At 47.5% G+C, this 24,511-nt stretch overlaps 1 protein-coding gene across 1 annotated transcript in view; it reads right to left on the reverse strand.

Moving 5' to 3' along the window:
- LOC142297395 (uncharacterized) overlaps window positions 1-24,511 on the reverse strand; it is a 189,319-nt gene that overhangs the window by 112,983 nt on the left and 51,825 nt on the right. Inside the window, 2 exon segments of the mRNA XM_075341621.1 lie at window positions 12,480-12,563; window positions 23,785-24,007. Of these exon segments, the coding sequence (XP_075197736.1) occupies window positions 12,480-12,563; window positions 23,785-24,007 (307 nt within the window).

Below are 24,511 nucleotides of genomic sequence, written 5' to 3' on the forward strand. Positions count from 1 at the left end.
GGGGGTTTATATACTAATATATATATATAGGAGGGGGCTGGGGGCTACAGTATATACAGCACAGGAGGGGCTGGGGGCTACAGTATATTCAGCACAGGAGGGGCTGGGGGCATAGACAGTACTTGAGGGGCATACATATTAGGCCTGTTTCACATGTCAGTGATTGTGGTATGTATGTGCTAGTTTTTATACGTACCAGAATCACTGACCTATGCAGGCCCATTATAATCAATGAATGAGAAAATCAGCTCACCGAGTTGCTGTAATCCGCTGTATATGTGGATCCGCGCATGGAAGTCTCATATTCAGGATGAAAAAAAGTCCAGCGCAGTCCTCAAGTTGCAATTAAAAAAGGAAAGAGTGTCGGTTTCCTATAAGGTGTAACACACACCCACCTTAATTACATGCACATGTCGATATTTGGAAGTCTATCACATTAGATGTTCACATTAGTAAGTGCATGGAATGCGGTTTTCAGAAAAAATATAGTTAAATAAAAGGCAGAAATATTGAAAAATGTTTTTCAATATTTCTGCCTTTTATTTAACTATATTTTTTCTGAAAACCGCATTCCATGCACTTACTAATGTGAACATCTAATGTGATAGACTTCCAAATGTCGACATGTGCATGTACCGTATTTTTCGGACTATAAGACGCACCTGACCATAAGACGCACCCTGGTTTTAGAGGAGGAAAATAGGAAAATAAAATTTTAACCAAAAAATATGGTCATGACACACTGTTATGGGGCGAGGATCTGCTGCTGACACTGTTATGGGGTAATGTCCCCAAATTCTCTATTAAGGTACCCCATTCTGATAAGCATCCTCCTGCCTTGTATATGATCCTGCTCATATACCCCCCATCCTGCTAATAATATACCCCCCATCCATCCTGCTCATGATATACCCCCATCCATCCTGCTCATGATATACCCCCATCCATCCTGCTCATGATATGCCCCCATCCATCCTGCTCATGATTGCCCCCATCCATCCTGCTCATGATATGCCCCCATCCATCCTGCTCATGATATGCCCCCATCCATCCTGCTCATGATATGCCCCCATCCATCCTGCTCATGATATGCCCCCATCCATCCTGCTCATGATATGCCCCCATCCATCCTGCTCATGGTATGCCCCCATCCATCCTGCTCAAGATATGCCCCCATCCATCCTGCTCATGAAATGCCCCCATCCATCCTGCTCACGATGTGCCCCCATCCATCCTGCTCATGAAATGCCCCATCCATCCTGCTCATGATATGCCCCATCCATCCTGCTCATGAAATGCCCCCATCCATCCTGCTCACGATGTGCCCCCATCCATCCTGCTCATGAAATGCCCCATCCATCCTGCTCATGAAATGCCCCCATCCATCCTGCTCATGAAATGCCCCCATCCATCCTGCTCATGAAATGCCCCCATCCATCCTGCTCATGAAATGCCCCCATCCATTCTGCTCATGAAATGCCCCCATCCATCCTGCTCATAAAATGCCCCCATCCATCCTGCACATGAAATGCCCCCATCCTGGTAAATGGCGTGTATCCTGTGGCACAGGAAAAAAAAAATAAACGTCTATACTTACCCTTCCTCACTCCCTGAAGCACCGATCTCTGTCTCAGCTGCAGCGCCGCTGTGTGGAGCCGTCACCGGTGTCTGCAGCATCGCGTCTTCCTGTCTGTGCCGGCGGTAAGCTGATCGATTCTGGTGGACACTAGCGGCGCGCACAGCGATCACGTCATCACGGTGCGCGCCGCTAGTGTGGCGCCCCAGGACCTGGTCGCCACAACAGCATTGCCCTCCCAAAGGGTTAATGCTGACCCTGGAGGTAATTGGGTGATCTTTGGCCAGTTGAGTATGAGGCCTACTCCTTAATCTTTCTTTGCTGTTTTAGGACACTGCACTTTGGGTTAGCAATTGCCCTCTTGCTGCTGGGACTGGTGGTTCGTCCCTTTTTCTGTGGGGTAGACTGCGCAGGCCCTCTCTGGTGCTTCTCTGCTGGAGTTCACACCAGGCCCTTGGGATGCAGCTGTACCTTTAGATTGCTTCTGGGCCAGGGGGCTTGCAGCTCTCCTGCCCTCCGGATTCAGCTACCAGGGATGGATTTTATGCCCTGGCAACTACAGACTCCGATGTCCGAGTCTCTGCTGTGCCTCTCTGCTCCCCTTGCTTCACTGGGCCAAGCTATCCCAGCTCTAGGCCCCAGTTTCACAAGGCAGCACTACTCTGCGTCTGCACTCTTTCACTCCTGTGTCCAGACTAACCACTAGTTCCTCCCTTCAGCCAGACTTAAGGAATGCTCCCTGAAGTTCCAGGTTCAGAGCTCCCTCTGCTGGCCGGAGGGAGAACTGTGTTGGGTGTTAACTTACTGGCCAATAGATCTCCCAATTACCTCCAGGCTCAGCATTAACCCTTTGGGAGGGCAATGCTGTTGTGGCGACCAGGTCCTGGGGCGCCACACTCCCCCTTAGTTAAATTCAGTACTCTTTAGCTTGGCCAGTATCTGGGCTGCTGTCCCTTTATCTGTATCAGGCCAGGACTTCGCTTCACGCTGGGCTGCGCCGGCTAGCTGTCCCATTACTATGCCCACCTTCTGGCTCTCAGTCAGCGGATACACCCGGAATAAGCTGTGCAGGCTTTCTCTGAAGTCACTCAAGGTATGGGACTCCCCGGAGTACTGCGGCAGCCATTCTGCTCCCGGTATGTACGGCATGGTGATCGGCATTACCGGCGCTACAGTGGGGGCTGGGGCGACGGCGACTGGGACTGCTTCGGCCGGTGCTGCGGCGCCTTGGGCGATGGCAGCCACCTGCTCTCCCTCTGAGTCGGACATCTTCCTCCCCCTTAGTGAACCTTACCAGGCTCCGTTCACTTTTCAAATTTTCTTCTGGGTCGCGCGGGGTTAACAGCGCTCTGCTCTGATGGCGCGCTCCCTTCGCGCTCTTTGTCAGGCACGCCCCCCTTCTTCCTGCGCTCGGCGCGGCTAATGGCGGCGGCAATTTACAACCAGTACACAGTCTTTTAAGCACAATTCCTGCAGGCGCACAGTACCCGGTGGGACCGGGCACGAAATCCTGTTCGTGACGCCAAAAGTTGACTCGCCCACCCCAGGGCTATGGGACACCCGGTGCCGGGCCGGACTAGTCCGGTGGTAGTCAGTGGTGGCTGGGCCCGGCTGCGTGGCCCTGGTGGGTGTCAGTATAATATGTGGCTGATGACTTTAAGTTTGTGTTCGTGACGCCACCTGTGGTATGCGGCTATTAAGCCGCCGCTGCCGTGTAAGGCCTCCGGGGTGATGAAGTGGCAGCAATGGTGGTACTGCTCCCCACAGGTGGAGCGGTGCCCCGGGACACAAACTTAAAGTCATCAGCCACATATTATACTGACACCCACCAGGGCCACGGAGCCGGGCCCAGCCACCACTGACTACCACCGGAATAGTCCGGCCCGGCACCGGGTGTCCCATAGCCCTGGGGTGGGCGAGTCACTGGTGTCCAGATCAGCTGACCGCCGGCACAGACAGGAAGACGCGATGCTGCAGGGGGGCGGCTCCACACACGGTGACGGGTAAGTACACTGATTCACTGCACCCCGCGCTGATAATGATGCACGGGGGGCAGTGAATACAGCCGCACATGATCACTCCAGGCTGTAGTTGCCAGGGGTGATCACGGCCGGCTGCTAATTATGCACGCACCCCCCCCCGCCCATCACCCCGCCCACCTGTCAGCGCCGGTTTCGCTGAGAGATGATGGGCGGGAGGATGGGCGTGCATATGTAATGAGCGGGCCCACGTTGTCACGGCAGGCTGTTACAGCCTGCTCGTGCCGCCGATGACCCGCGGCACCCTCATTCCCCGCAGCCTTATAGTCAGACCATAAGACGCACCTCCCACTTTCCCCCAACATTTGGGGGGAAAAAAGTGTGTCTTATGGTCCGAAAAATACGGTAATTAAGGCGGGTGTGTGTTACACCTTATAGAAAACCTACATTCTTTCCTTTTCAGAACATGATTAAGACTATGTGTCGAAACGCGTAGTTCTGTGGGGTTCCTCTCTATGTCTGCTATACTCTTCTAGCTGACCGCTTTGTACACCACTTATTTTTAACGGATTTATCAAATAAAATAAAAAAAAAAATTTAATTGCAACTTGAGGACTGCGCTGGACTTTTTTTCATCCTGATTATAATCAATGGGTCTGCACACACATCAGTGATTTTTCACGGACCATGTCTCCGTGCGGCGTACATGTGTATCCGTGATTGCCGCACAGAAACATGTCTGTTTTTTTCTGGCATTACTGATGTCCCACAGACCACACTATGGTGTGATCCGTGAAACACGTACCAGAAAAACACGGACATTTAAAAAAAAAATGCTTTTTCAACTCACCTTCTCCAGCGATGCTGAGTTTGGCAGCTGCTCTCTGCTTCTTCCTGCCCGGCTCATTATGGCATGCATATTCATTTATGCAGCCAGAGCCGACCCGGAAGTAGCTGCAGAGGTGAGAGAGCAGTGGCTGGATGCTGAATCGCGGGACTCTTCAGCACCACGGAGAGCAGGAGCGGGGACAGGTGAGTACAGTGGAACCTTGCTTAACGAGAACAATCCGTTCTGGGACTGCGCTTGTTAATCAAGGTACTCGTTCAGCAGAGCAAGAATTCCCATAGGAAATCATTGCAATGCTGACGATCCGTTCCACAACTTCTAAAATGCCCCATCCTGGTCCCCTATTCTATCATTCCACACATGCACAAACACACACACAAACTCACACAAACACACACACACATGCACGCATTCACACACACATATTATATGCTCACCTTACCTTCCGTTCCATCGCCGGTCTGCTGGGACTTGCTGTTCTCTGGTACGGGGCCGGGCTGTATAACGCGTTACCATAACAACGAGGCAGGAACTTCCCGGCCAGAGCGCTGATGTCAAAGGCAGAGCCGCTTGCCTCTGATTGGCCAGCGCTCTGCATTTCATTAGCGGTGACAGGAATTTCCTCCCTCGTCGCTATGGATGCAGATACACAGCGTGGACTGGAGTGCAGCGGCGCACTACAGCACCCAGGAGGCCGGCGATGAAATGAAAGGTAAACATATTATGTTATATTATATGCTCACCTTACCTTGGACTGCAAGTGCGGGTCAGAGTGTGGTGGATGTACGGAACCGGAAGTGTGTGCGGTGAGGATTTCGCTCGTACAGCAAAGCTTTCTCGTAAAGCGGGTTACAAATTTACAGAAAGCTTTGCTTGTTAAGCGAAATTCTCGTTAAGAGTGTTACTCGTTAAGCGAGGTTCCACTGTATATATCCATGTGCAATCACGGAGTACGGATCACGTATCATGGATTGCACATGGACAACCACTGTGTGTCGTGAATCACGGAGTATGAAGGGACATATGCGTGTTTAACACGTCAGTGAAGAACGTCTGTGTTTTTCACTGAGGGGCATACACATTACTAAGGGGTATACACATTACTGGGGGAAATACACTTTACTGTGGGGCATACAAGTTACTGGTAGCATAGATATTACTAAGGGGCATATAGCTCTGGTGTTGGGGCTTATACAGCTCTGGGGGCACATACAGCTCCGACGGGGGGGCTGGGGGCACACGGATCTGGTGTGGGGGCTGGGGGGCACACAGATCTGGTGAGGGGGGCGTGGCAGGAAGGAATTTTGCTCTGGTGAGGAGAGGGCTGCTGGGGCATACAAATCTGGTGAGGGGGGGCTGGGATACATATCTGGTAGGAGGGGGCTGGAGGCATACAGAGCTGGGGGGTGCTGGGGGGCATATAGATCTGGTGGAATGGCTGGGGGGCATACAAATCTGGTGTGGGGGCTAAGGGGCATACAAATCTGGTGTGGGGGCTGGGGGTATACAAATCTGGTGTTGGGGTTGGGGGGCATACAAATCTGGTGAGGGGGGGTGGCTGGAGGCATATAGCTCTGGTGAGGAGAGGGCTGGGGCATACAGATCTGGTGAGAGGGGTCTGGGGGATACAGATCTGGTGAGAGGGGTCTGGGGGATACAGATCTGGTGGGAGGGGGCTGGAGGCATACAGAGCTGGGGGGTGCTGGAGGGCATATAGATCTGGTGGGGTGGCTGGGGGGTATAAAATCTGGTGTGGGGGCTAGGGGGCACACAGATCTGGTGAGGGGGGTCGCTGGAGGCATATAGCTCTGGTGAGGAGAGGGCTGCTGGGGCATACAGATCTGGTGAGGGGGAGCTGGGGGATACAGATCTGGTGGGAGGAGGCTGGAGGCATACAGAGCTGGGGGGGCATATAGATCTTGTGGGGGGCTGGGGGCATACAAATCTGGTGTGGGGGCTGGGGGGCACACAGATCTGGTGAGGGGGGGGCTGGAGGCATATAGCTCTGGTGAGGAGAGGGCTGCTGGGGCATACAGATCTGGTGAGGGGGCGCTGGGGGATACATATCTGGTGGGAGGGGACTGGAGGCATACAGAGCTGGGGGGTGCTGGGGGACATATAGATCTGGTAGGGGGGCATACAAATTTGGTGAGGGGGCCATACAGATGTGGTGAGGGGGGTGACTGGAGGCATATAGCTCTGGTGAGGAGGAGGCTGGGGCATACAGCTCTGGGTAGGTGGGGGGTCACATACAGCGTTCCTTGGTGTTCAGCTCCTCTTCCTGCAGTCTCTTTATCTGTGGACAGAGCTCAGCATGTTGCTCGGTAGCTCCACCCACAGATGCACTTCCGTACACAAACAGCCCAGAAGTGAGCAGTGAGTGCACGCTGAGCTGCAGGTGCCGATAAAAGTGCTGGCAGCCAGAGTGTGCTGCTGCCGCCCACCCATAACAGCGGCAGCACAGAGCCAGAGCAGTGAAGCAGCGCTCGGCTCTGCTCATGTGCATTAGGAGGGGGAGAAAATCAGACGGGGAGAGAGCAGGTGGGCGGAGCCACGGAACAAAAGCCGTCACGACCGGGACACCGGGACACCCGCTGAAATCCGGTACAGTCCCGCTGTACCCGGGACGGTTGGGAGGTATGTGGTAATGCGCAGGTGGGATCGGCCTGTATCTCTCCTTGATGGGGGGATGTCTACCGGTGGGAATGTGGAGTTGGACCCCCTTGATCCTCCCAAAATCTAACGGTTGTTTACTGAATACCTGCTCATACTCTCGTACTGCCCTGTACACCCCTCCCTTGTGGTGTGCAGGTGTGGAGTCGGTGCCTACGTGTAACTCCTGACACCACTCCTCTAACTGCTTTGGTGAGTTGTCACTGTCTGGCTGTGATGCAGTGATAGTGGAGGCTGCTGCGTGGATGGCATCAGTGTCTACGGTGAACAGTTTAGCAATGGTGGCGTAACAGGGTAGCCTAACCTCTTCCTCTCCACAATTCAACACTCTCACGGGCACTCTTCTCTTCTTGACATCAATCACCCCTCTGGCTGCCATTACTGTGGGCCAATGTTCTGAAGGCAGAGGCTCCACCACTGCCGGGTAATCCTGTCCTCGGGGACCGACTGCTGCCCTGCACCAAATCATCATCTCACTCCGCAGAGGTACCACAAGAGGTGCCACATCCATCACCCGCACGCTGCCAATCTTTCCATCTGACATGTTCACCTGTTGCCGCTGCAGGAGAGCCCGGATCTCACGTTGTAGAGCCCTCTGTCGGCCTACCCCTGCTGTGGCAGACAGTTGTTGCAACAAATACAGCACTTCACCCATGCAATTTTCAATCACGTTTGTCCCTAGGACCATCTTTGCGTTATGGTCAATGGGATCATTTTGTACCGCAATTTTGCCCTGGAGCACTGATTTATCACTATTTAGATAATAAAATATAAATTTTTAGCTCCATCAAGGAATAGCCACTATTTAGATGAGGAAATAGCAATTTTTAGCTAGAGGATTGATTTCCCACTATTTAGAAAATGAAATGCAATTTTTAGATCCACCGCAGAATGGTCACTATTTAGGTGAGGAAATAACAATATTTATCTGGAGCACTGATTTCCTCTGTTTAGATAATGAAATAGCAATGTGTAGCTTGACCGCAGAATGACCACTATTTAGGTAAAGAAATAGCAATTTTTAGCTGGAGGACTGATTTTCCACTATTTAGATAATAAAATAGCAATTTTTACCTCTAAATGTCCCATCCTGGTCCCCTATTGTGTCATTCCACACATGCACAAACACACACAAACATACACAAACACACACAAACACACACAAACACACACAAGCACGCACACGCACATATTATGCTCACCTTACATTCCGTTACCTCGCCGGTCTCCTGGGACTTGCTGTTCGCTAGTACGGGCTGTGTATTGGGTAACCATGATGACGAGGGTGGAACTTCTGCTGCCAGAGCGCTGACGTCAAAGGCAGGAGCCGCTTGCTTTTGATTGGTCAGCGCGCTACCTTTGAGTAGCGTCTTGCAGCCGAAGTTCCTGCCTCGTCGTCATGCTTGCTGATACACATCCTTGAGCGGTGAACTACAGGACCCAGGAGGCCGGTGATGGACCTGAAGGTACACATATTATGCTCACCTTACCATCCGTTCCATCGCCGGCCTCCTGGGTCTTGTAGTTCTCCGCGAGGATTCCTACCTCGTTGCGATGAGCCGGTGAACTACAGAACCATGAAACTGGTGATGGAACGGAAGGTAAGGTGAGCATAATACTGTATGTGTGTGCGTGCGTGTGTGTTTGTGTGTTTGTGCATGCTTGTGTGTGTTTGTGTGGACTGCAAGAGCGGGTCAGAGCGCGGTGGATGTACGGAACCGGAAGTGTGTGCGGTGAGGATTTTGCTCGTACAGCAAAGCTTTCTCGTAAACCGAGTTACAAATTTACAGAAAGCTTTGCTTGTTAAGCAAAATTCTCATTAAGTGAGTTACTCGTTAAGCGAGGTTCCACTGTATTTAGATAATGAAATAGACATTTTTAGCTCAAACATAGATTGGCCACTGTTTAGATGAGGAAATAGCAATTTTTAGCTGGAGGACTGATTTTCCACTATTTAGATGAGGACATTGCAACTTTGTGCTGGAGCACACAATAACTACTGTACACAATGTTCCCTATACTGCAAATCCCTGCACTTCCCTATTCTACACTATAGCCCACTGTCTTAACTATCTCAACTACCCATGATTAAACCCCCTAGCTAAACTATCTAGCAGCAGCCACGGAAGCACCATCCCCAAGCTTGTGAAATACACTGTTCTTTGATGATAGGTGCTGCATCTAATATGTGGGTCAGATTTTACGTTATTCCCGCCCCTATCTGCTTGCATGTCCTTCCTCCCCCCTGTCCTCCCTCCTGTCCTCCCTCCCCCTGTAATAACAGAGACAGGGGGAGGAAGGACAGGCAGACAGACAGGGGCAGGAATAACTAGCAAAATCCAACCTACCTTTGAGATATCTGCAGCCCAAGCACCTTTCAATCAAGTAACAGTGCATTTCACAAACTTTGCTTGCCTATATTTCAGAAACTATACATCCGATCTCACAACTAAAGGTATGTATAGAATCAGCATCCTAGCGCCAGTATAGCACTGGCTTTAGTTTATATAGGAAAATCCTTGTGGTTTGTCCTCTTTAAGTCTACTTTCAACCACCACCTACTGTAATGGTGCAAAAAGCATTGTTATCCCCCTGCATTGTCCATATGCCATTTTCACAATAGTATTACTTGTTTTTAAGAGTACCTTATCATGGTAGCACATTTATTAGTGTACGCTCATAATAATCATTAATGAATATAGGTTAAAACTTTTATTACATGATAAAAAGGTGGCACCTTCTTTCTTTTACTATAATTTATTAAGAGTTTGCTTATGTAAAGCGGCGATGATCACATGTACATTTGAAGATTACATCAGGGTTACACGAGATTGAAATGTCTTGCATTAAAACCTCATATTTATATTGGTAATGTACACATGCTGCAATATTAAATGAGATATAATTAGGCAATCTGCTCTATTTATTATACTGAGTACCGGTTATAGCATTTCTGCCTATCACTATAAGGGTCAGTACTCACGGCGAGTAATACAGAGCGAATGGAATGCGATAAAAAACCTCGTTCCACTCGGACCAATATTACTCTATGGGTCAGCTCCCATGATTGATTGTTTTCTCAGCCCTAATCGGACCTGTGATGGTGGGATATGGGGGGACGTGTATCTTGCTGTACAGATTCCTATTTTAGCCTGGTTCACTGCACATTATTTGTATTGCTTCTGTGTACATTTCTATTGTTTCTAAGTAATCACCCCCTGTAGTGCTATAGCCTCTTGAGGCACTTCCGTCCCTGGGTGTGGGGGTAGGTGGGCCTAGAGTCCACCTACTGTAACCTTTTTGCTTACCTGGGAGATTCAGGCAGTCTATTTGACATTTATCCCACTGCTGCCACCAGTTGTCACGGGGTCCTTCTCCCATATCACACAATCAACAAAGCGAGAGATGGCGGTACAATCCAAAGAGCATTTATTCCAAGCAAATCAAAATGGTCCATAACATAATCCACAAAACAGAGGGTAAAATTGTCCAGTAGTGGCATAAATGTCCCCATCTCTCTGAGAAGTCCCAGCTTCTCCCAGAGGATCAATCCTTCTTCCTTAAAGTTCTCAAATAGACTGCCTGAATCTCCCAGGTAAGCAAAAAGGTTACAGTAGGTGGACTCTTGGCCCACCTACCCCCGCACCCATGGACGGAAGTATCTCAAGAGGCTATAACCTTGCACTATAGGGGGTGATTGCTTAGAAACAATAGAAATGTACACAGAAGCAGAACAAATAATGGACAGTGAACCAGGCTAAAATAGGAATCCGAACAGCAAGATACACCTCCCCCCATATCCCACCATCACGGGATCGAGTAAACAATTGCAGCATGCTGCGGGTGCAAAGTGATCCTATTTCACTCGCATCCATTCAAGTCTATGGGGCGAGAAAAACATTGCACTGCACTCGCATTACAGTGGTGTAACGCGAGTGCAATGTGAGAATCGCATCAGCCGGCAAACGGAGGAGAAAGGGAGATAAATCCCTCCCCTTCACAGCGCTGGCCCTCCCCTCCACAGCACCGGCCTGCCCCCAGCCCTCCCATCTGCAGTGCTGGCCCTCCCCTCCGCAGCTGTGGTCTGATCGCATGATCGGACCACAGTCGCATGACACTGGCATGACACTCAACTCCCGCTGTGCTGCGAGCATGAGCTGAGTGTCATGCGAGTACTCGCACTAATCCCCGTGTGGCCCCGGCCTAAGGTTTATACTGGTTAAGAGGGAGAGTTAATCAACAAGAGAGGAGTTTTAGGTAACAAAAAGGCAGTGCTGTAAAGTTTTAGGTTCTCAGTTTGAGAGATGTTGAGGAATGAAGCTGCTATACTGTGCATTGTGTGGCAAGAAGGAGAGAAAGAGGTAGCAAAAGAGGAACTGGACTATGGAAGTCAAAGTTATTATTATTATTATTATTATTATTATTATTATTATTATTATTATTATTATAGCGCCATTTATTCCATGGCGCTTTACAAGTGAAAGAGGGTATACGTACAACAATCATTAACAGTACAAAACAGACTGGTATAGGAGGAGAGAGGACCCTGCCCTCGAGGGCTCACAGTCTACAGGGAATGGGTGATGGTACAATAGGTGAGGACAGAGCTGGTTGCGCAGTGGTGTACTGGACTGAGGGCTATTGCAGGTTGTAGGCTTGTTAAAAGAGGTGGGTCTTGAGATTCCTCTTGAAGCTTTCCCCGGTAGGTGAGAGTCTGATGTGCTGAGGTAGAGCGTTCCAGAGTATGGGGGATGCATGGGAGAAATCTTGGACGTGATTGTGGGAAGAGGAGATAACAGAGGAGCAGAGAAGGAGATCTTGTGAGGATCTGAGGTTGCGTGCAGGTAAAGTTTGGACCTTAGATGTACTTCATGTCTTGGAAAGTGGACTAGAGAGAAAAGAAAGCTCAGTTGCAATAGGTAGAGAGTCGAAGCCCAAGAATTTTAATTATGAGTTTGTGAGGACCCTGAAACAGCAAGGTGAAGCTGATGCAACGTGTAGGGAGCATTACTGAAAGAATACTGAGCTGGCCATATTGAGATATGGGTACTGCGTTGAATGGGACTGTGGCAACAGGAAGGATATCTTCAAGCATGGAGGACCTAAGTGACTGGACTCTTTCTCACAAGTACCCATTAGTTAATTTACCTGCTAACAACTGTATATATTGTTAATCAGTTTCTTCAGTAAACATAAGTTTATTTTTGTATTTTGTACAACAGAGTGATTCTTGGAAATTTTGTAAAGAAAAGGAATACTAGTCTGTTTAAATGTGGATAGATCGTGAACGTTATCATTATATAGGGTTTCTCATTTAAAGCACCACTTCAGAGTTTTGGGAGGAGTTTTCAGCTCTGGAGTGGTGCTTTAAATATAAGTCCCCTGACCCCTTTAAACTACTTACCCTCTTGCATTTTCATCTTTCTTTTTATTTTCCAGGTCCCTTTTTTCATTTCCCGCTGCACCATCTTGTGCTTCTATCTTCTGACTGTCCGGAAGTCAGAAGTTAAAACACAAGCTCTTAATTAGAGATGAGCGATGTTCGAGGTTCGCCAATTTCATGTTTGACTGATTTTGGGGGGTGCTCGAGATCGAACTCAAACGCGAGCTTTTTGCTAAAAGCTCGACAGATCGAGTTACGTTCGATAACGGTTCGATCAGCAAAAAGCCTAGCTAGTTACTAGCTGGCTTTTCACTGTAATAGTGTGAGTCGCTCTGTGATTCACACTATTATCTAATTTCAGCGTATAGTGTGCGTGGGGGATGCGTTTCGATCTGTTCTGCTGAGAGAATGGCGATCGCCATTTTTTTTTCTTTTTCCTAAGCGCGCGTGCAATGGGGCGGGCCAGCATGTCAGCCATCCCCGACACACACACAGCTCAGTGGACTTTTTGCCAGACAAGCAAGGGCATGTGTCATAGGCTGTGAATGTCACATGTCCTTGCATTATAAATACGGCCATTTTCCCTCACGGCGCCATTATCTGCCTTCAGCGTGTGGGTGACAGTCACCGCTCACGCGGCTCCTGTCGCCGCTCAGGCTGTGTACGCTATTCACACAGCGCTCTACAGATTAGGGATAGAAGTTTATTTCAGCCCTTTTCAGGGCTGATTTCCTGGGGCTCAGAGCCATAGGTGACAGTCAGGTCCATATAAACACTGTATACAGCTTTAGATAGCGTCTGTCTACCTAAGCTCAGGGAATTCCTTGCTGCATTTCATCATTAGGAGGGATATAAAGTGAGGCTTCCTTTCCTGTCCACTGACCCACAGAACCCGGCCACTGTACCCACCTGCCCACTTTTGCCACCCTACTTTTATAGAAAAATGTGCTAAAACTTAGTGGCATCCACAAAGTGTCTGCTATACTAATTTAGTGTCCCACTTGTAACAAGCAAGTCCCACCACCTCTGCATTCTACCCTCATGCACATTTTGCTACGCTATTTTTATAGCAAAAAGCGCTAAAACTTAGTGGCATCCACAAAGTGTCTGCAATACTAATTTAGTGTCCCACTTGTGCCAAGCAAGTCCCACCACCTCAGCATTCTACCCTCATGCACATTTTGCTATGCTATTTTTATAGCAAAAAGTGCTGAAACTTAGTGGCATCCACAAAGTGTCGGCTATACTAATTTAGTGTCCCACTTGTGCCAAGCAAGTCCCACAACCTCTGCACTCTACTTTCATGCACATTTTGCTATGCTATTTTTATAGCAAAAAGTGCTAAAACATAGTGGCATCCAAAAAGTGGCTGCTATACTCCATTGTTGTCCCACTGGTGCCAAGCAAGTTCCACCACCTCTGTATTCTACCCTCCTGCGCATTTTGCTACGCACTTTTAATAGAAAACAGTGCTGCCAGTTTTAGGGCCATAGTTGCATTGTCAGGGATAGTCAGTGTTGGTTCTTCAGCTGTCAATAAAGCTAGACCACCTCTGCAATCTACACCACCTCTCAATTTTTGCTACCACATTTAAGTGGCTAATCTTGTCGCTAACAAAATGAGTGGCAAAAGGACAGATGCTGGTGGAAAGGGGAACAGGCGTGTTGGAAAAGGAAAAAAAGTTTGTGTCCATGGGGAAGGTGGCAAAGCTACATTAACATCTGCTGAAGATAGGCCATCTTCCAGCAAAAGTAAGATGACTACTACTTTCCGTGGACAATCTGATGTGCTCCGTTTTTTACGGACCCGAACAACTGTAATAAAGGTAGATGATGCACAAAAAAAGAACATGCTTGAATGGATCTCAAGTGCTCCAACAAGTGCCCTCTCCTCCACCTCAACTACCACATAAAAAAACCCCAGTCCTCTGAGTTGTCATCCCAATCACACTTGCTTTCTCCCAGCTCTCAAGTCTCCACCCGCCCTACACAGAGATGGCTGAGTCTGCAGGGCTGTTCAGTCACACTATAGCCTGGGAATCAGAGGTCTGCTCCCAAGCTACAGTGAGTACAGACCAGGAAATGGTCTGCAGTGATGCCCAGAAGCTTTGTGAATCAGATTCAGGCCCTGATGACCAAGTTTCTGAGCATAATGTAGACCCTCATTCACAAACTGTAACACCTGTTGATGGAGACAATGAGGAACATACTGATGACGATGAGACGCAGATTCCAGATTGGGATGACAACTTAAATATTCAATGTGGGCAGGAAGAGGCTAGGTCTGAGGGTGAGGGGAGTGCAAACACAACGCTTGATGATGAAGTTCTAGATCCCACTTACTGTCAATAACTTGAGGAGGTCAACAGAGGCGATGGAGGAGGATGCAACTGACGATGAAGTTACCTTGCGCCTTCCTGGACAGAGTCGGAGTACTGGTAGCACGTCTACAACTGCATCCTCAGCCACAACTCTGCCTCTGAGCACAAGTCGGGGTGGCTCTGCAGGTCGCATGTCCCCTAAGCCTTGCCTAGCCTGGTCCTTTTTTGACGTTACAAATCATGTGATCTGTATAATTTGTCGGGAATCTTTAAGTAGAGGCAAAAAGCTCACCAGTTTGACAACTTCTTCCATGAATCGTCACATGAATACCAAGCATAATTCCCAGTGGGAAGCTCACTGTGCTGCAATGCAGCCTAGCGTAGCGGGCCAATCACTGCCTGCCCCTTCCAGTGCATCCGCGCGCTCTTCCTCTTCTATGACTGTGGGAACAGCTGTCACATCTGGTTTTCCACGCACACCTTCCACCACTGTAACCGCAACAGGCAGTTTGCTTGGTAGGTCATCAGTGCGGGTGTACAGCTCTCTCAGACATCCATAGCACCAACTTTGGATGAAGGCAACATCATGTCTCTGTCTGCACTTTCCTCACAATCCTGCATTTTTCCAGGGACACACTACTCACCACCATCTCCACTAGAGTTGAGCGATGTTCGGGGTTCGAGGTTCGCCAATTTCATGTTCGAGTGATTTTGGGGGGGCTCAAGATCGAACTCGATTGCGAGCTTTATGCTAAAAGCTTGATAGCTCGAGTTACGTTCGAGAACGGTTTGATCAGCAAAAAGCCTAGCTAGTTACTAGCTGGCTTTTCACTGTAATAGTGTGAGCCACTCTGTGATTCACACTATTATCTCCTTTCAGTGTATAGTGTGCGGGGGCGGCGCGTGTAGATCAGTGCTGCTGGGATAATGGTGATCGCCATTTTTTTTTTTTTTTCCCCCTAAGCGCGCGTGCAGTGGGGCGGGCCAGCATGTCAGCCAATCCCAGACACACACACAGCTAAGTGGTCTTTTTTGCAAGACAAGCAAGGGCATGTGTCATGGGCTGTCCATCTCACATGTCCTTGCATTATAAATACGGCCATTTTCCCTCACGGCGCCATTATCTGTTTTCTGCGTGTAAATGACAGTCACCGCTCACGCAGCACCTGTCGCTGCTCCGGCTGTGTATGCTGTTCACACAGCGCTCTACAGATTTGGGACAGAAGTTTATTTCATCCCTTTTCAGGGCTCATTTTCTCGGGCTCAGAGCCATAGGTGACAGTCAGGTCCGTGGAAACGCTGTCTACAGCTTCAGAAAACAGTGTCTGTGTACCTAAGCTCAGGGAATTCCTTGCTGCATTTCACCATTAGGAGGGATAGAAAGTGAGGCTTCCTTTCATGTCCACTGACCCAGAGAACCCGGCCACTGTACCCACCTGCCCACTTTTGCCATGCTATTTTTATAGCAAACAGTGCTGAAACTTAGTGGCATCGAAAAAATGGCTGCTATACTCCATTGTTGTCCTACTGGTGCCAAGCATTTTCCAGCACCTCTGCATTAAACCCTCATGCACATTTTGCTACGCTATTTTTATAGCAAACAGTGCTGAACATAAGTGGCATCCAAAAAGTGGCTGCTATAATAATTTTGTGTCCCACTGGTGCCAAGCATTTACCAGCACCTCTGCATTAAACTCCGATGCACATTTTGCTACGCTATTTTTATAGCAAACAGTGCTGAACATAAGTGGCATCCAAAAAGTGGCTGCTATACTAATTTTGTGTCCCACTGGTGCCAAGCATTTTCCAGCACCTCTGCATTAAACCCTCATGCACATTTTGCTACGCTATTTTGATAGCAAACAGTGCTGAACATAAGTGGCATCCAAAAAGTGGCTGCTATAATAATTTTGTGTCCCACTGGTGCCAAGCATTTACCAGCACCTCTGCATTAAACCCTGATGCACAAACACCTATGCTATGGGTTTTTTTTATAGCAAACAGTGCTGAACATAAGTGGCATCCAAAAAGTGGCTGCTATACTTATTTTGTGTCCCACTGGTGCCATGCATTTTCCAGAACCTCTGCATTAAACCCTTATGCACATTTTGCTACGCTGTTTTTATTGCAAACAGTGCTGAACATAAGTGGCATCCAAAAAGTGGCTGCTATACTAATTTTGTGTCCCACTTGTGCCAAGCAAGTTCCACCACCTCTGCATTCTACTCTTCTGCACATTTTGCTAAACTATTTTTATAGCAAACAGTGCTGCCAGTTTTAGGGCCATAGTTGCATTGTCAGGGATAGTCAGTGTTGGCAAGGACCATAAAAGGTATTAAAAAGGTAGTGTCTATTACCTGAAACACCACTAAAGCTTAACTACCCTCATAAAAATAGTTTTATTAATAAAAGTTAAAAAGAACACCAATACTGTTCTCTCATATGACAATCATAAATCTACAGAATAAACATAAATAGTGCAGGTGCCAAACAGTGCATATACCCGCACCAGAGGATAGCTCAGGACAACAAGTTAGTTTAATATATTCTTGAATATAAATCAAGATGATGCTGATCTATATAGATCTTATACTATCCCTTCCCAATGGAAGGGGGATGTCTAGATGTTATGGGCCTCCCCAGTTTCAGATGACCCTCACTGTCCCTGTCCTCTGGTGCGGGTATATGCACTGTTTGGCACCTGCACTATTTATGTTTATTCTGTAGATTTATGATTGTCATATGAGAGAAGAGTATTGGTGTTCTTTTTAACTTTTTATTAATAAAACTATTTTTATGAGAGTAGTTAAGCTTTAGTGGTGTTTCATAGTCAGTGTTGGTTCTTCAGCTGTCAATAAAGTTAGACCACCTCTGAAATCTACACCACCTCTCAATTTTTGCTACCACATTTTAAGTGACTAATCTTGTCGCTAACAAAATGAGTGGCAAAAATGACAGATGCTGGTGGAAAGGGGAACAGGCGTGTTGGAAAATGAAAAAAAGTTTGTGTCCGTGGGGAAGGTGGCAAAGCTACATTAACATCTGCTGAAGATAAGCCATCTTCCAGCAAAAGTAAGATGTCTACTACTTTCCGTGGACAATCCGATGTGCTCCCTTTTTTACGGACCCGAACAACTGTAACAAAGGTAGATGATGCACAAAAAAGAACATGCTTGAATGGATCTCAAGTGCTCCAACAAGTGCCCTCTCCTCCACCTCAACTACCACATAAAAAAACCCCAGTCCTCTGAGTTGTCATCCCAATCACTTGCTTTCTCCCAGCTCTCAAGTCTCCACCCGCCCTGCACAGTATGGTGTACCAGAGATGGCTGAGTCTGCAGAGCTGTTCAGTCACACTATAGCCTGTGAATCAGAGGTCTGCTCCCAAGCTACAGTGAGTACAGACCAGGAAATAGTCTGCAGTGATGCCCAGAACCTTTGTGACTCAGATTCAGGCCCTGATGATGACCAAGTTTCTGAGCATAATGTAGACCCTCATTCCCAATCTGTAACACCTGTTGGTGGAGGCAATGAGGAACATACTGATGATGATGAGACGCAGATACCAGATTGTGATGACAACTTAAATATTCGGTCAGGGCAGGAAGCGGCTAAGTCTGAGGGTGAGGGAAGTACAAACACAACGCTTGATGATGAAGTTCTAGATCCCACTTACTGTCAATCCACAGTCAGGCACTTGAGGTGGTCAACAGAGGCGGTGGAAAAGGATGCAACTGACGATGAAGTTACCTTGCGCCTTCCTGGACAGAGTCGGAGTAATGGTAGCACTTCTACAACTGCATCCTCAGCCACCACTCTGCCTTTGAGCACAAGTCGGGGTAGCTCTGCAGGTCACATGTCCTCTAAGCCTTGCCTAGCCTGGTCCTTTTTTGACCTTGCAAAGGATCTCCTAAATCATGTGATCTGTAAAATTTGTCGGGAATCTATAAGTAGAGGCAAATAGCTCAACAGTTTTACAACTTCTTCCATGAATCGTCACTTGAATGCCAAGCATAATTCCCAGTGGGAAGCTCACTGTGCTGCAATGCAGCCTAGCGTAGCGGGCCAACCATCGCCTGCCCCTTCCAGTGCATCCGCGCGCTCTTCATCTTCTATGACTGTGGGGACAGCTGTCACACCTGGATTTCCACGAAAACCTTCCACCACTGTAACCACAACAGGCAGTTTGCTTGGTAGGTCGTCAATTGGTTTGGAAGGGGAAACAAGTGCGGGTGTACAGCTCTCTCAGACATCGATAGCACCAACTTTGGATGAAGGCAACATCATTTCTCCGCCTGCACTTTTCTCACAAACCTGCATTTTTCCAGGGACACACTACTCACCACCATTTACACACAGCAGCCAGATCTCTGTCCCTCAGATGTGGACAAATAAAAGGCCATTTCCTGCGACCCATGACAAAGCTAAGAGGTTGACTTTATCCCTTTGTAAGCTCTTGGCTACTGAAATGCTGCCTTTTCGCCTGGTGGACACACAGGATTTTCGAGAGCTTATGTCCGTTGCTGTGCCCCAGTACCAGATGCCCAGTTGCCACTATTTCTCTAAGAAAGGTGTGCCTGCGCTACACCAGCATGTCACACACAACATCACCGCTTCCTTGAGAAACTCTGTGTGTGAACGGGTGCATTTCACCACCGATACTGGGACCAGTAAGCATGGACAGGGGCGTTACATGTCGCTGACTGGGCACTGGGTAACTATGGTGATAGAGGGAGAAGGGTCTGCTGAACAAGTCTTGCTATCCCCACGACTTGTGCGTCAATCCTCTGTATGTATAAGTTCCTCCAACGCTTCTGCCTCCTCAACCTTGTCTGGGTCCTTCACCTCCGCCCCAAGCCTGCCTGGTCAGGCCACCAGCATTGTAACTGCGCACAAGGAATCAAACACACCTCCTTACTATGCTGGTAACAGAGCGCAACGGCATCAGGCGGTCTTTACCTTGAAATGTCTTGGAAATAAGAGTCATACAGCTGAGGAGTTGAGGTCAGCTCTGCTGTCCGAGTTTCATAAATGGTTGTCTCTACTCAACCTGCAGCCAGGTAAGGCCGTGTTCAGCAATGCTGGAAACCTGGGTGCGGCCCTTTGCCTGGGCAAGGTGACACACGTGCCTTGTATGGCTCACGTATTGAACCCTGCTGTCCAGCAATTTTTAGCACACTATCCCGGCCTAGATGGCTTTCTGCACAGGGCACGAAAACTGTCTGCTCACTTCCGCCGTTCAACCGCCACAGCTGAGTGACTTGCATCGCTCCAGAAGTCTTTCGGCCTGCCGGTTCATCGCCTGAAATGCGATGTGCTGACACGCTTGAATTCGACAGCGACTGTGGCAGCACCGCCGAGCACTGGTGCAATACGTCATGACATATAGCCTGTGCCAACGAGATGCAGAGGTGGGGCAGATCACCCTGATGGAGTGGTCTCAGATCAAGGACCTATGCACCCTTCTGCACAGTTTCGAAATGGTGACGAATATGTTTAGCGGTGACAATGCCATTATCAGCATGACAATTCCAGTCATTTTCATGCTGGAGCACACGCTAAACACTATTCGGAGTCAGAGGGTGGATCAACAGGAAGGGGAGGAAGTACATGAGGATTCATATGCACAAGGGATAACAACATCACCAAGGTCCAGACGTTCATCATCACCAAGGCGGCAGGCATGAGACGATGGGGGAGAGGGATTAACAAGGGCGCATGTTAGCAGGCAAAATGTTGAGGAAGGTGCAGGAGAACATGAAGAAATGGAGGACGAACTGTCCATGGACATGGAAGACTCAGCAGACGATGGAGACCTTGGTAACATTTCAGTTGAAAGAGGTTGCGGGAGATGTCAGAGGAAGAAAGAACGGTTAGCACCTCTATGCCACAAACACAGTAAGGACTTGGTCCGCATGGCTGCGCAAGACACATGAGTGCCTTCTTGCTGCACTACCTACAACATAACCCTCGGATTGTCAAAATTAGAAGTAATGATGACTACTGGCTTGCCACACTATTAGATCCCCGGTACAAGTCCAAATTTTGTGACATAATTCCAGCCATAGAAAGGGACGCACGTATGCAGGAGTATCAGCAGAAGCTGTTACTCAATTTTAGCTCGGCTTTTCCACCAAATACCAGTGGTGCACGGAGTGAATCTCCCAGTTGTAACTTGACAAACATGGGACGGTCTCGTCAATAACAGTCTACCCGTACCAGCAGCACCGTATCTGTTGCTGGTAACAGCAATTTTATTGAATCATTTCATAATTTTTTTAGACCATCCTTTGCAAGGCCAACAGAGACAAGAAGTCTGACACATAGTTAACGGCTGGAGAGGATGATACAGGAGTATCTCCAAATGAACATCGATGCCATGACTTTGCAACTGGAGCCTTGCTCATTTTGGGCTTCAAATCTTGAAAAATGGCCTGAGCTCGAAAATTACGCCTTGGAGATTTTGTCGTGTCCAGCTGCCAGCTTTGTCTCTGAACGTGTCTTCAGTGCTGCTGGGTGTGTGCTGACAGATAAGCACACGCGTCTGTCCAGTGACAATGTGAACAGACTAACGTTCATCAAGATGAACAAGTCATGGATCCGCAAGGACTTTACTACCCCTGTATCATCCTGGGGAGAGTAAAGGCTGGCGTATTTTTGAATGTGCTTGATGCAAATCAACACATCCAGTTTGCAACTGGGGCACAAGTGCTGCCACTGAAGTGGTGTCTGTGGGGCCCAATTTTTGGAAAAAAGGGAGACTCCGCTTGTAGTAACCCTTGCTGTGTTTTTAAAAAACGAGCCAAGATGAACAGATCTGGGATCAGCAAAGACTTTGCTAGACCTTCCCCGGTGTCATCCGGGTGACAGCTAAGGCTGGTGTATTTTGGAATGTGCTTGATGCAAATCAAAACATCAAGTTTTCAACTGGGGCACAAGTGCTGCCACTAAAGGGGTGTCTGTGGGGCCCAATTTTTGGAAAAAAGGGAGACTGCGCTTGGAGTAACCCTTGCTTGCTGTGTTTTTAAAAATGAGCCAAGATGAACAAGTCATGGTTCAGCAAAGACTTTGCTACCTACCCCGGTGTCATCCTGGGGACAGTTAAGGCTGGCGTATTTTGTAATTTGCTTGATGGAAATCTACCTGTCAAGTGTGCAAATGGGGCACAAGTGATGCCACTGAAGGGGTGGGTGTGTGTGGGGCCCAATTTTTGTAAAAAAGTGAAACTCTGCTTGGAGTCCCCTTGCTGTGTTTTACATGACTTTAGAAGGGCATGCAATGCCTATATCTGTGTCTCCTCCTCTTTTTCCTCGTCCAGCTGTTTAGATTTCGCATTGGTATTAGTCCTTGTCACTTTCCCATGTGTTTGTGTTGTTTGGCACCTTTTGGACAACTTTGAGGGTGTTTTCCAGGTGTTTTTAGGTGTTTGTGATTGCCTCCCATTGTTATCAATGGGGTTCGAGAGGGTCGTCGAACGGCTCGTCGAACGGGGCACCGTTCGACGAACTGAACCGAACTCAAACTCTAGGGGGGTGGCTCATCTCTACTCTTAATATAAGTTTATGAGAGCCAGAATGAGACCACAACAAGACTCTCATAGAGTTGTATTGATTTGTCGCCCCTGGCATGCTCCATGAAACAATATAGCTGACAAATCTCTGGAGACCTATTGGAATGATGCGGAAAACAGATGAAGATGATGGAGGGTGAGTTCAGGGCCCTCATCTTTTCAGAGAAGTGAAGAAAAGTTATAAAGTATTCCTCTTTTGGGAGGACTTGATCTGCCCTGATTTTCCCATACAATCCATTAATATGAATAATTTGCGAGACTTCATCAATATTGCAGATACCTTGCAAAAAATATCACTCTTTGTAAGATTCCATCACAGATTACACATGATTGGTGAGGGGGTAGTATTGTTAGCACCGGATAAGCATAGTGCAACCACCACCTAGAATCAGGACCGATCTTATGAGTATAATTATTGAGTACACAGCAGCTAAGACTATCATTTTACAATAATATACAGTATTTGGTAAATTCATTGCAAAATAGTAGGGAAAAATGTCTCATTTATTATCATTTGTTATTTTTATTTCATATGGAAAACATGTTATCCTCATATGGGATCCTGAATTAGTGAAATGTTCTTTCTTTAGGACACTCTTCTATTAGTCTGGGCAAAGAGAAGCTTCGAAGAGCAACTGATACACTGAATGATCAAACATATTCATTCAATTCACCGTCGGTGCATTGGTTCCAAATAACAATGTGTAACCCTTAAAGGGGATGTCCACTACTAGGACAACCTCTTCTAATTCCACTTGTTTCCCATAGATTAAAAGACGTTGTACTCACCTCCCATTCTGGCACTATTCCAGCGCTGTCAGTAATCATGGTTTGGGGCTCCCGTGACATCATGCGAGTTCCACGTCCAATCACCTCTGGGTTCTCTCACCCCTCCTTTGGAACAAATGAGCAAGCAACAGGAAGCGGGTGTCAGCTGCATCATCACTTCCTGTTGATTAATTAATTTGGTCCGAAGGCAGGGAAAGAGAAGCCGATGTTGATTGGACATGGGGCTACCATGATGTCATGTGAGCCCCAAACCGCAATTACTGACAGTGCTGAAATGGCATCAGAACGGGAGGTGAGTACAAGGTCTTTTATTTTAACGGTGGAAATCAAGTTTAATCAGAAGGCATTGTCCTAGTAATGGACAACCCATTTCATTTCTTCAGTAAAGGCACAATTTTACATTTACAAAAATTTCAGTTTCACATGGTAGTAGAGCTCCATTTTGCTAAGATTAATGTACAATGCAGATGGAGAAAGGGGGGGTAATGTCTTTTTTTCTTCATTAAGTCCAGTCCATTCACTCTATGTAGATTACTTTCAAATCATATTAAAACTCCGAAACATAGAAAAACATATTAACAATCGTTATTTCAGGACCAGATTTGTAATGTGACAGATTTCATACCATCGAATAAGTGGTATGTTACACTTCACAGGGCCAGGCCTCTACTTTTTTTGGCCGATTGTCTCAAATCCGAGATACACAGCAGATTTTCTGAGCTATTGGGGGAATCGATAATCCCGTTGCACGTTTCACTTGAAATTCCTTAATCTCTGGGCAAGGCTGAAAGGTAAATTTTTGCATAAGGCTGGTAAAAAACAGGAACAGCTCCATCTTTGCGAGAGTTTCCCCAGCACAAACTCTTCTTCCTAGAGTGGATTATAACAATATAGGGTTATAGGGAAAGTCAGTTTCATATCAACATAGTACATTTAAGAAGGGAAATTTAGATTTTATCATCTGTTATATGTCTCTTTTTCAGTTTTTATTAACTCCCCTACTTTTTAGTAATTTTACTGTGTATTATATTTCAGCTGTTTTAATTTTTTCTACAAATTCTGCCTAGCAAAAACACATACCAGGTGTGAAAATCAGCCAAACCTAGTCATATGAGGTCATTAAGTATCTGAGAAATATGGTCTACAATTAATCTAAGAAAGTGGTAAACACAAAGCCAACAATGAATTCCATGCACAAAAGCCTGAATACGCATAATGATGCCTTTTAAAAGTAGGTTGCAGTTTCCTTACAAGAGTTTATTGACATTTAAAGGGGATTTTCTGGTTTGGAAAATCTATTTTAATCCACTTATATTAAATTCTGTCAATGAGTTTCCTCAATAAGCCAGTGATCTCTGGGCTTAGGTGACTGAT

Source organism: Anomaloglossus baeobatrachus, chromosome 3 (assembly GCF_048569485.1).
Source record: "Anomaloglossus baeobatrachus isolate aAnoBae1 chromosome 3, aAnoBae1.hap1, whole genome shotgun sequence".
In the NCBI taxonomy this organism is placed as follows: domain Eukaryota; kingdom Metazoa; phylum Chordata; class Amphibia; order Anura; family Aromobatidae; genus Anomaloglossus; species Anomaloglossus baeobatrachus.